The following is a 12,291-nucleotide window of genomic DNA, read 5'->3' as shown; positions in this document are numbered from 1 at the left end:
GTTTCCCATAGACGGCAATAAAGTTTCTACACTACCTGTTTTAGTAGCTAATTAAAGCTACGAGTTGCCTCTACCTGGCAGCTTAGACATATTTATTCGCTAGCGCAGGGAGAGCTACCCCTGGATATGTAGCAGCAAACAAAACCTTTGAGCAAAGCTCTTCCTCTCCGGGCGGCGGGGAGGGAGCGCTATGCCACGGGCGGAGCGGGGGCACACGGGGGTGCCCGGGGGGACTCACCTGCCCCGCGGGGACCCGCCCGCCGCGGCCGGGGGTGTCCCTGCCCGCCGGTGCCCCTCCCCAGCCCGCCCGGCCCCAAAGTTTGGCGAGGAAAGTTTTGTGTGTGGGCGCCGCTGCGGAAGCGCCTCCCTGGAGCGGCGGGAGCGGCGGGCAGGTGAGGGGCTGCCGCCGGGCACCCACCTGGGACGGGCGGGAGGGTGGGCGAGCTTGCGGCCGGATCTCCCCCGCGGCCCCGGCGGCAGGCGATCCCCGCCGGCACCGCCCAGACCCGCGGCGCCGGGACTCGGAGCGGCGGAGCCGGAGGCGGCGGCGCGGCCGTCCCGGTGCGTTCAGCGCCGACCGGCCCTGGGGGATGAGGGTCGGCCCTGGGGGATGAGGGACAGCCCCGGCCCCCGGCGTGTCCGTGGCGAGGGGGCTCCGGCGCCGGGAGCGGCCCCGAGGGGTTGCGGCGGTGCCCAGAAGTTGAGGGGATCGCAGAGCCCCCACTGCGGCACCGCGCACCGAGCAACTTTTCTGCTGACTCCCTACACCCACACACACCGGGAATCGGGAATTCTTGGCACGTCTCCAAAATTAAAAAATGGACTGGTGTTTTGCCTGTGCGTTTACCAGCAGTAGAGTGAATGACTGGGGTAGGCTGCGAGTCTTGTTGGCGTGCTGATAGCCCCTCGGTTCACTGCAGTCCGTAAACAGGACCATGTCATTTCAACAGTTCAAAAAAGGGAAGATCTGGCTTTGACACAGTGCTTTTGCTGATGTTCCTTATCCTGACGGTAGGAAGAAATCCCACCTATAATCCTGTTAGAAGACTGAGAGCCATCAAGTTGCTGTCTTGTGAGCAGTGTTTTTGTTTAACTTCCCAAAATCTAGGTGACTTCCATGGGACTGCTCGCTGACTCCCAGGAGTGCTTCAGACAGGTAAGAGCTAAGCGTGCCAAACTTGCCGTTTTCTGCTGAGGTCCCTCAGTCCTGACTGGCAAATGTTGCTGAGAATAATAATGATTTTTCCTTTTTGAAGCATGTCCAGCAGCTGTAGGATGAAACCCTTGAAACTGAATACCCTGGTGAGCTGGTGACGTTCCAGACCTGATGCTTTCAGTGTCTTCTCTGTTCTCTGTAAGTAACCATAACTTTCCATGATGCTGATGTGTCAGCCTGCACTCACATGGGTAGGTCAACTTGGCATTTAACTGTTCTTAACACAAGCTTAATTTTTGTTTGTCTAAAACTTCAGCTTTAAATTAATCTGCAGGTGTCTGAGGCAAGTTGCTATGTGCATTAAACTGACATGATCTGAAGTTTAGCAGGATTTATGGTTGAGGAGCAGGACCAGGTAAATGGTGTGCGTGTTCTCAGAAGCAGAGTCTAACTTATGCCCATTGTTTCATTTAAATTGATTTTTTTCCTTTGGAAATATATCAAAAGGATAATGAGGAACTAGTGATGTTAATAGATTAAAATGGCAAATTCAAATGCAAACCATATTTTCTTTGTCGTGTTATTAATTTTGTATAGTATGTTGTATGCTATAAAGTGCATTTAAAACAAAATGTAATTGCTATAACAACATTGTGGTCTGCTATAAAGCAAGAGAAAGTGAAGTTGAAAAATATTAAATATGTACAAGTTGACTGGGTGGGAAGTTACTTTGGTGATGTTGATGTTTGGAATTTCCTGACTGCTATTAAAATTTCAAAATTTTAAGCTCTATTTTTTAAAGGGGCTTTATTGTTTCATAATTGGCAGTGGGTGAGTAAGAACACTCACTTTAATGAAAACAAGTCTCTCCTTTGAAGAGAAATCCCTATATATTTCATAAAAAAATATTTCATTATTTGTGTCTTATGGAACTCTTACAAAATTCTCTTAACTTGATTTGCAGTGTTGGTAGGTAGTAATCTTCTGTTATTGCCAGTAATAAAAGTTGTGCAGGCCAGATGGTGTCTTCAATTATACTTTTACACAGCCTTCTTATAAGCAACTCTTCAGCTGAAGAAGTTGCTGAGATGTCAGCAGGACTGATGTAACAGTGGGCTCGTATGCTGCTGTCTATATACCCCTATTAAATTTCTGTGGACAGGAAAAACTCCCTTATGGGAATTTTGGTTTGTGCTTTGTTGTTTGCTTTTGTTTTGTTTATCTGGGGGGTGTTTGGTGAGGGGTTGGTTGGTTCAGTGTTTTTTAATTTTTACAAAGTTTCTCAGCATCACTGTTTGACTATCTTGATCTGCTTACTCAGTTAATTCAAATTTCTGTAAGGCCTTTGACCTCACCCAGCGATAGCACTCAGCTTAACTTGCTTGGAGATAGGAAATGGCAAATACCGTATGTTTATTTCTAGCAACCCCTGTAATAAACCAGAACAAAAAGTAGTACTGCCTGATATGAGGAACTGTGCAAGCATTGTTAGGAGCTGGAGCTCTGCCTTGTGCTAGTCGTTGTGAAGCCAGAAAGTTGAGATGTGGGCAGTGGAAAGGTGATCCTGGAGGATCATCTGCGTGTGAAGTAGGACATGAGCTAACAGATGAGAAGTGAGGGAGGAGGGGGAGCGTTGAAGTGAGAAGATATCCTTGCTTCCTTCTACTGACTGAGCTGAAAGTAGTCTGGGCCAGTGTCCAGCCGATCATTCCTCACTGCAAAATTGTCTTGCCATGATAACTCCAGTGGAGGTATCCGGAAATGTAGTGCTTCTTGAGGTAAAGATGGAGGGAAGAAAATTAAAAACATCAAAAAAACCCCAAAACTGTGCAGTCTCAGTAGCTTTCTGTGTACTTTTTCTCATTTTGTTTTCATTAATTCAGTTGTGTCTAAGGAGATACTGAGTGGGTGGGAATTTGTAGTATCCCACAGTAATATGAATGTTTTGACCATTATGAAGATTGTCTGGGATTTTTCATCTGTGTTTGCTGGATAATCCTGAATCTTGATATTCTTTATTTCCAGGTGAAAGAAAAAAATCTGAAATTAAAAGGAAAGGTTTCTAAATAGGCAGCAACCTAATGTTTTGTATTTGTATGTCCTTGATTTTGAAACTAGGTGATGGTGAGGGTTATGGTGGCAAGGAAATCTAAAGTTAGTCAAACATACTGACCAGATGCTATTGGTATTGTGTGGTCTAGTAGGAAGGAGCCAGGAATGGCACCTGAGTGCTAAGGTGCCTCTCCTCAGCTGCAGGTATATTTGATTGAAAGGAAAAAAAAGTTGGATGATGAAAGGAGGAATCGTGCCAAAAGCAGGAGGTACACTCTTCCCTGTTTTTGGGTGACTGTTTTATTTCAATTGTTCTTGTGGGCTCTATACAGGAATGTACCTATTTGATCCCAAAACACAATGGGGAAAATGCAAGGCTTTTATATCAGTAGAATGAGGATTCTTGAAATTCTTAATATTTGACAAATGTTAAACAATTTGGACTCAGAAGTGAATGACTATAGACCTGTAAAATTTCTTAATTTTTCTGTTTGTCATCTAAGGCACATAGTGCTATTTTCTGCCAGATTTACTGCTTCCCCATGATGGATAAGGATGTGTAGTAGTCTCTCTCCAGTACTCAAAAGAACTTGAAATTTTGGGGTGCATAGCTTGAGTTCAAACAGGTGGGGACATTGGGGTCCATACATCCCAAAGAGATGGGGGTGATGTTGGGCAAAAGCAAGAGTCTAGTTCAGCATCGATGGAAGGCACAGAGCAGTTTCTCGGGCTACTTTAGTTCTCTCATAGCAAGAACCACCCACCAAGGATGGTCAAGGTATCACCCAGAGGACACATGTCGCCCAGAACTAGAATAAAAAAAAAATTCATAGTTTAAGTAGGGATGCTGAACCTCTGTCTGGATATGGCTGATCTCTTTTGAAAATACTTGGGTTGAAAGTAACTGCCATGAGAAACCATTTATCTTGATTAAGGAATATTTGCAGGTATTTCCTTTTGCCCAGGTTGCCTGAGAGTGTAATCCACGAGCATTGCTTTTTAATACAAAAGGAGCAAATTTGTCAGTGTTGTGCAGACATTTTTCAAGTTCTTCTAGAAGACTCACAGACGCAGACTTTTTTAAATGTCACTGTAACTTTTTCATATTGGGGTTACAAATCACTGTGTTAAATAAATTAAACTACTCATTCAAGCTGAAAAGCCTTTAAAATCTTATAAGGTAGCAGAATAGTTGGGTTTGTTGTATTTAGATTCTAACCTGAGCTAAAATCAGTAGTCTAATTTAAAGTAATGTTACTCTTGTTTAAAACTAATCTTAAAACTTAGTCAACATGTAAATGAAGAGCACAGTATCATATAAATTAAATTTAAATAAATTAAACTAATTGCAAGCAGTGTGCAAACTCTAGATAGAAAGATAATTACAGTGACTGTGATGGTGGAGTGAGTCTGCCTTAGGGTGTGTTTGGTAGTTCAAAACGAAAAAAAAGAAAAACACCTTGAACTGCTGTTTCCTTTTACAAACTTCTTTTCACTCAAAACCGAAACTAACCTTAGTAGAAAAACATCTGTTCTCTTATTAACAGATTAAATTGCTTAAAAGTGCTCCTTATTTTACTGTGCATTTTCATCATCACCTTTCAGGGCTTGTAGGTGGTGCTGCATGCAACCACGATGGTGTTTGGGCAAGGTCAGCTCTATATCCTATGCTGTCATGGGTCATGGATGTATGTGATACCTGCTACTGCTAAAGGAAAAACCATTGGCACAGTTTCTTGGTAAATTCTTTGTGGGCTGTAATTTGGTTAAACTTGATCAAAAGTGCTTATGTTGGTGGCAAGAGCTGGGCAAACAGGGAGAATGAGAGCAAGTGGCTGGAGAGAGCAGCAGTGCCAGCCTACAAGCGTCAGAAATGTTCATGGAGATGTGGTGTGAGATAATTTCCTTTCAGCATCGTCCATGTGGCCTGAGAAAGCTTTCCTTGCCCACTCAAGAATGCTGTTTTTCAGAAGGAAGGGCTGAATATATGGGAGCTTTGTGTAGTCAGAGATAGAAGAAAGCAACATCACAGAAGTGGGCTTATTTGGAAGCACGCACTGTCACTGCGTGTCTGGATTCCTCGCCTTTTTATTATGAGAGAAACTTGCAAATCCCAAACAGCAAGAAACTGATTCCTGCTTTCTAGTACCTCTAATTTAAGTAATTTATTTCTAAGATATATTCAGACCCTCATATCTTTTTATTTGCTGCTTTTTTTTCCTCCTAATCCAGATGCTGTCAATGTCCTGTTACATGAACAACACAGCTTTTGTTTGTGGGAAACAGAAGAGGTTTGTATTTGTAGATTCTATGACTGGTGGTTCTTGAAGCATTGCTTATGCTGGGAAGCTTCTGTCTCATCAGCAGAGTGACTTCTAAAGAAGTGCAAACAGTGCATTTCCTGCAGCACTGAAGTTAGGTGCAAAGCCCTAAGTAGCTTTGTAGCATAGATAAAGAGCACTACAGGTCTGAGAGTACTGAGACCACTGTAAGAAAAAAATGGTGTAAGTGATAACAGCTAATGAAGATCTGGGTGTAAGGAGGCTCCACTACCCACACCTATACAAAAAGCATTTCACAGCATTCCCCAAGCATTTTCTTGGTTTTTGCCCAGTTTTCACTGCTTCCTTCCAATCCTATGAATCATCACAATAGCTGCAAACAGGTGCTTGTATAAGCATATAAGAAATTTCCTCTCTGTAGAATCAAAGTAGAAAGAGCAAGGTTAAGAATAAAGCCTCTGTCACCTTCCTTTCATGTGCGTGGCTTGAACCAGTTGCTTCATGACCCTTAGAAAAAAACTTCAGACAGAACATTTACATTCTGTTAATGTCTAGCTATCTGTCTTCTACATAACAATTACACATAAAATGATTAATATTTAAACCATGGCTTACATTTTCTGCAGGCAAGTTTGTGCTTAAGAGAAGTGTATAGTTTAATGGCATGGAATTGGAAAAGCATATGAAAAGTCCTGAACAGTTTTGTTGTTCTTGAAATCTTTTGCATCTTTCTAACATAGTTACTTTGTTCGTGCAACAGCTGTTTTTAATGGGAGTTCCTGCTAAGCTTTATGTGTACTGTATTTTTAGAAACTCAGCAATTATAGATGTAACAGTGCTGAGTTATTAAAAAATACAAACTTGTGGAACATGGAGTACTTGTATGATTCAGAATAACTGTTAAGCAGCCGTATTTTCTTTTCTGTGTATTTAACAGATTTATCTTTCAAATATCTTCCTGTTGGCTGTATTCCTTTAAAAGCTTGAGTTTTTCCTAGAATTCTATGTGTTAGTTCATCAGACACTTCTGTCATATGTACTGACAACAGTGTCCATTATGTTGAATTTTAAGGCGTTTTCTTTTCCTGTGCGGGCCAGTTTCAACAACAGCTCTTCAGCTTCTAATAATGCACTTTCAAAGTGAGCACATTCTTATTCAGGTTAAGGAGCTGTCCTCTAGTGATCCATGTTCTGATTTTATAAAATGAATTTTATAACCCCTTTGTGGCACGTGGAGGGTATCAGGCAAATCACTTTCTCTGGGCTCACTGCTGTTCAATAAAGAAATCTTTTTGATAAGTTTTTACAGTTGAGCTCATTTCCATTAAACTTTGTGGCAAGAATTGAGTTCCTGACAAGTCCCTCTCCATATTGCAAAACAGAGCTGAATAAAAAGATGAGCCATTAATTAATTTTTCACTCTTTTACTGATACCATCTTATGGTGATATTTCCTAATCGTGCAAAACTCAGTTTGGGTTCATATTTGAGGGTGAACATCATTGTATGGACTCCTCGAAGCACAGGCTGAGCCGATGCCGGGGCTCTGCGAGCCGAGTGGTTGTGTTGTGGGGTGACCCATCCTTAAGGACACATGATTACACAGTCCAGAAGCAGAGATGCTGGGCTGCCCATCACAGGGGGCTGGCAGCCTCTTGGAGCATGACCCAGCCACCTGGGAGGCTCCAGCTGCTTGCTGTAGCTTCTCAGCTGTGGTGGTTGGTGGGCAGAGTGGGGCATTGGTGTGACACCCAGGGACCTCATTTGGGTCATCACCTCCCTTATGACAGCAGGTGATGTTTGCTCTTCTGGAGGTGGAATGGTCTTTTCAGCCACTTTGAGAAATGCATCTGCTTGGACTTCATCTGGGGGTAGAAAGAACATTGAGACTGTGAGCAGAAATATAAGCATTGAAAGCAATAGCTTGTAAGAGTTCCAGCTTGTATATAGTATGCTGTTAACACGGTCTCTGGTGAAGAATAAAAGTGTAACACGAGAACAACCTCCCTCTCTTGTTATTCCAGGTGGGTGTCTCTGGGGAAGACATCTCTGCAAGAAGATGCAGGCATGCTGAAGACTTCTGAAAAGTGAGCAATGAATCCTTCTGAAAGCTGAAGAGAAGCCCCCTTGTAGGGTCATGAACCTAAGACAAGTGTTCGTGTCTGTACTGCTGTTTGGAGTAGCTGGTCTACTCCTCTTCATGTACCTGCAAGCTTGGATTGAAGAACAACATACAGGTACACTAGACTTTCTCTCTTGTTTTGTTTGGTTTTTTTAAATAGTTGCATCTATTATTTTAAGATGACCATAAAACCTATTGAGATCACTTGAGGGTGGAGTCACTATCCCCCGCACCTCTTTGGAAGTAAAACAGCATTGAAAATAGACTTGTTTTAATTGCTACACTTCATTAAGAAATTTCTTCAGTCGCATGAAAAGATGCCCCCAGCTGACACAATACCTAATCGTATTGTATCTGCTTCATTTGCAAAAGCAAGTGTTGCAAAAGCATTCTGCACTTCCAATTTAGAAATTATTCTCTATGATGATTTGTTGTGGGTTTTGTACATTACAATTTTTGTAAAGTAATTTTTGGAGAAAAACTGCTGTGTTTTATAGACAAAAGTGGTCTTCTAAACAGCAGTGCTCATGGAATCATCCTTTCCCTTTCTTTTTTGTTGTTGCTTGTTTGAGACTGGGCTTAGAAGTATTTTTATATATAGCATCAGTCATATAGCAACTTCAGGTAAATCTGTGTTAGCACTGGCTCAGGATTACACTTCTCAATTGTATTTCTGTTGTTTCCTATTTGTGATGTTTTGGGTTGAAACCCAGCTGAATCTAGATTCTCTTATGGACTAAACTAAACCACGTTATTTACCTCATCCCCTATTGGAAGCTCAGTAACCTTCCACAAAATGTCAGTAAGGTCCTCCACTGTTTTGCTCTGCAGGTCCACTTCTGTTATGCCACCTTATTGAGGGCATATCCTTGATTTTACTTGTATACTTGTATTGGGGATGTTAGGGTTTTGTTTTCAAGGTTTGGGTTTGGTTGGGGTTTTTTTGGATTGCTTGGTATATATGCTTGGGGTTTTTGCCACTGGTTTTTTCTTTATTTGTTTCCAGCTTGTTGAGTCTTGACTTTTAGATCCTCTCATCTCTCTCACTCAGCTTCCATTTCCGCTGTAAAACTCCTATTTTATACTATGTTGATATCATTGTGAAGAAATATATCTGTTAAACCACATTAGTCACTGGCTTTATTGATTTGTACTGTTATTCCATGAGCTGCTAGGCTCCAGTATGTTTTAGAGAGCAGTGTGGAGGGGGAAAAACAGTGCATCATTTCTGCAGTTGTTTGACAATGACCTTGAGGTTTTTTCCAACTAAGTGCCATGATCACAGCATTAATTCTGGCTTGTTAATTTTTCTGCCCTGTCCCAAAGTATTCACGAGCTTGTATTAATAAAACTGTTGTAAGAGGTTATACAGGCTCCTTTTGGAAAGGTTCCCTTGTAATCAGTTGTTGAAAGGTGCTGGCAGAAACTGAGCATGAAGCAGAGGGGGGGTCTTCCTTGAAAATCACTACTGTTGTCAGGAATGTTAAGGGTAGATATCCTTGCTTTCAAGGTAGTTCAGGAATTTAGATGATGACTGTAGATTATTGATTTATTTGCTTGCTGACATTCTTCACATTCCTTGCATCTTTTCTTGTGCTGTAATGAACCTTTCTTTCCTCGCAGTACTTCTTGTTGCTGTTTCTCATTGCAGTTTTTTTGACTCCTTTCTTTTGTATGTATTTCTCTACTATTAAATAGAAACAGGAAAAATAAAATAAAATAAAGGTTGAACTAGGACAGACTGTTCTTTTGGCCAACCAGTTGCTTTCTTTGGGGTTTTCTTTGATCTATTGCTATAATCTTCTTCAGGAGAGAGGCTTTTCCTTGCACGCATAAGTCATTTCCAGGTGGAAACATTTCTCTAATAAAATGGAAGCTATCAGAGAATAACAGAATGGTTAGTGAGCTTAAAGTGTGACTGCAGTTTTGAGTACCCTTCTATCTCACTGGACTGCTGTTGTGACAGCACTTCATCAAGACTCAAAAAAAAAAAAAAAATTTGGCATTCTCTACTGTAGCAGTAGAGAATGTATATGGTCATGTACATTGGCAAGAGCATGGAAAAAACTCATTCTTTGGTGTCTGCTCTTGCTTCTTCTTCCAATTTAACATTTAGAGAGCCATTCTTTTTTATTTCAAACACCTGTATCTCCCCTAAACCTTCTGCAGTGCAATTCTCGAATGCTCTGCTCCTGTATGCTGCTTTAGAGTTGATATGAAATAGAACATATTTGCATATTCACAACATACATTACTTTAGTTATGGGCATTTTGCAATTTTTTTTCCCTCTTCTGCTCTGTTTTTCATATTGCCACATGTTGTTCACTGTGGCTTTTTTGGGGATGAGCCGTATCTGGAGAATCCTAAACTGACAAGTATCTTTGCAAGGATTTTATGTGTTCCTTTAATCCTCTCACTAGCTGCACAGCTGTAAGACAGCTAGTTTTAATCTACAAGTGGCTGAGCATGTGAGGTGAAGTTCTGTTAGGAAACGGAAAGTGTGCCTCGTGCTTCTCAATTGCCATGCTCAGAGGCTGTAGAGACAAGTGTTTGTTGTAGGCAGAGCTATTTTTATCCTCCACAGTGCCCTGCTCAAGACCTACAGCATTCATGTTTGCATTTGGTTGCTGAAGGGATGGAAAGTTGGATGTGTTTGAGTTAAGGAAAGTATCTGTTTTGCACCTGTGAAATGCTTCTCCTTACCAACCCGTTCTTCTGAATATCCAGAGCCTTTATAAATCACAATCTCTGGAAAAGATAGTGAATTTTACTCTTTTGTGGTTTGTAGTGTTCATGCTTATTTCTCAGGCTCTCCTAACTGTGGTGTGAATTATTCCCAGATCTAGATTTTTTGGGGGGGAACTGAAAAATTATATGGTAGTTTTCAATTCCCTTATTAACATTTGGCCTGCTGTTTTAAAGTTGGACTGTTTTCTTTCATACTTGTCATTCTAAATGCCACTTTTTCTAGCTATTTATAATTTTTCACACTAGGTCCAATGCCAGTTTTTATTCATAGTTTGCTTTCTCTCTTTTTATGTCTCTTATTTTTACTTCCTGTTCACATCCCTGAGATCTCAACTGTGATTTCATTCCCCTGTTTATTTTGCTCTGGACTGATCTTATCCAAGCATGTTTTTCTTTGATTTATTTTTGCAAACTTCCCTCATTACTCAAATGTATCCAGCCCAAGAACACCTCTAATTTTTCATCCTGTCCATCTACTCCAGATGCACCTGCAGGCTCAGCAGCTGGATGCACTTCTCAGCACAGCCATGTCTTCTGCTCCCTCCCACTGTGCTTGGACTCTTCAGAATATTTCTAGTCATGTTTATCATCCCTATACCTTAAAAAAGGGAAAATCTTTCATTTAAAGATGTCTAAGGAACAGCTGCTAGCTACATGGTTGTCCTCTCTGATGGCTTTTCAGAGACATTAGCAGACAGAGAGAACAGGGGAGTTTCTTGGTTTGGCTCTGGGCATGGAGTGTATAAAGACAGGATGATACATCTTTACTTCTGTTGGGTAGCTTCAGTTCAGCTCCGTGGAGTAATTGGGAACAGACTTGTCAGTAGTCCAATGTGAGCATCAATCAATATGTACAGACTACATCTGGATGAAAATTTAATTGACAACATTGGTAATGTGGTATATATGGAGCACTTCATGTTCTCCATATGTAAATATATTCATTGTATATAAATTCACATACATGAATGAAGCTTAATGTGAATTCAGCTGGATCCTACAGCTTTACTTGACAGTTCTCCACATGGTCTTGCATTAAGCAGTGCAAGCATCAAATATTGTGGCACTGATTAAGAAGCAATCACTATTTGTTACATGCTTAGGAATTTCCAGCACTGTTGATCTTATTCAGATGAAGCAAACTGCTGGGTGTCATGGCTGATGTTGAGTTCTGTGCCATGAATTACCTGAATTAGGGGGTTGTGGGGTACAAAGGACACTTGCAATTTAATCCTGAAATATTAGAGACATGAGTTGGAGTTTTAAGATAGGGGCTCTAATTTTTTTTACTTTAAAACTCTTCCTTTTTAGGGGGACTGAGGTGATTTAGTGTGACTGATTGCTACAAAATAATCTGAGAATATCTTTGTGGTTAGAACTATATGCTGGGTTTGTTGTTTGGGGTTTTGCCATGTGCTGGTTTTTTCCCTTCTCTCAAAGTTTGTGTAATTTTTTTTTTTGTGATGTATGCCTAGTAAATCCATGATTATGAAGGACTACTTTAGAATAGTGTTATCTTGCCACTAATTAAAAGGCTGCTCTGCCCTCCCTTAGATTTCTCGTTCCCGAGGATGAAAAAGTCTGCATCTCCTCTTTCCCAGCAGTTTTGTATCTCACCTTAAGGATAACAAGAATTTTCCATGTGCTTTCCCTTCCCTTTGCAGAGTATCAATTCTGTAACATCAGTGGTTGCCCAGGCATCCTTCTGCTGTCAGTGTGCTTTCCTGCAATTTTGTGCATCTACCTCCTGAAAAGCTTCATAACACAGACCTTATACCCATTCCTCAGGCCACAGGTTTTCCTTTTGTAAATAAACAAAAATTCAGATAAAAATCACCCTTTAAAAGAAGTTTGAGCTTTCATGCAATTCTTTGCATGAGCTTTCACAATTTAATCTGCTATTGCTGTAGCCATCTGGCTACATTATACGT

The 12,291-nt window shown here is 41.1% G+C and overlaps 1 protein-coding gene across 2 annotated transcripts in view; it reads left to right on the top strand.

The window, feature by feature from the left end:
* Positions 1-1,257: 1,257 nt before the first annotated feature.
* CHST9 (carbohydrate sulfotransferase 9) overlaps positions 1,258-12,291 on the top strand; it is an 87,558-nt gene continuing 76,524 nt past the window's right edge. Inside the window, exons 1-3 of one of the 2 annotated variants that reach the window (XM_059859703.1) lie at positions 1,258-1,354; positions 5,441-5,499; positions 7,514-7,726. In XM_059859703.1, coding sequence (XP_059715686.1) covers positions 7,627-7,726 — 100 coding nt within the window. In that variant the 5' untranslated portion in view covers positions 1,258-1,354; positions 5,441-5,499; positions 7,514-7,626. The remainder of the gene's footprint in view (positions 1,355-5,440; positions 5,500-7,513; positions 7,727-12,291) is intronic. The other variant, XM_059859711.1, reaches the window with a different exon arrangement.

Source organism: Haemorhous mexicanus, chromosome 1, assembly GCF_027477595.1.
Source record: "Haemorhous mexicanus isolate bHaeMex1 chromosome 1, bHaeMex1.pri, whole genome shotgun sequence".
NCBI lineage: Eukaryota > Metazoa > Chordata > Aves > Passeriformes > Fringillidae > Haemorhous > Haemorhous mexicanus.
The sequence above is the reverse complement of the archived record's forward strand: the minus strand, read 5'-3'. Positions and strand labels throughout refer to the sequence as shown.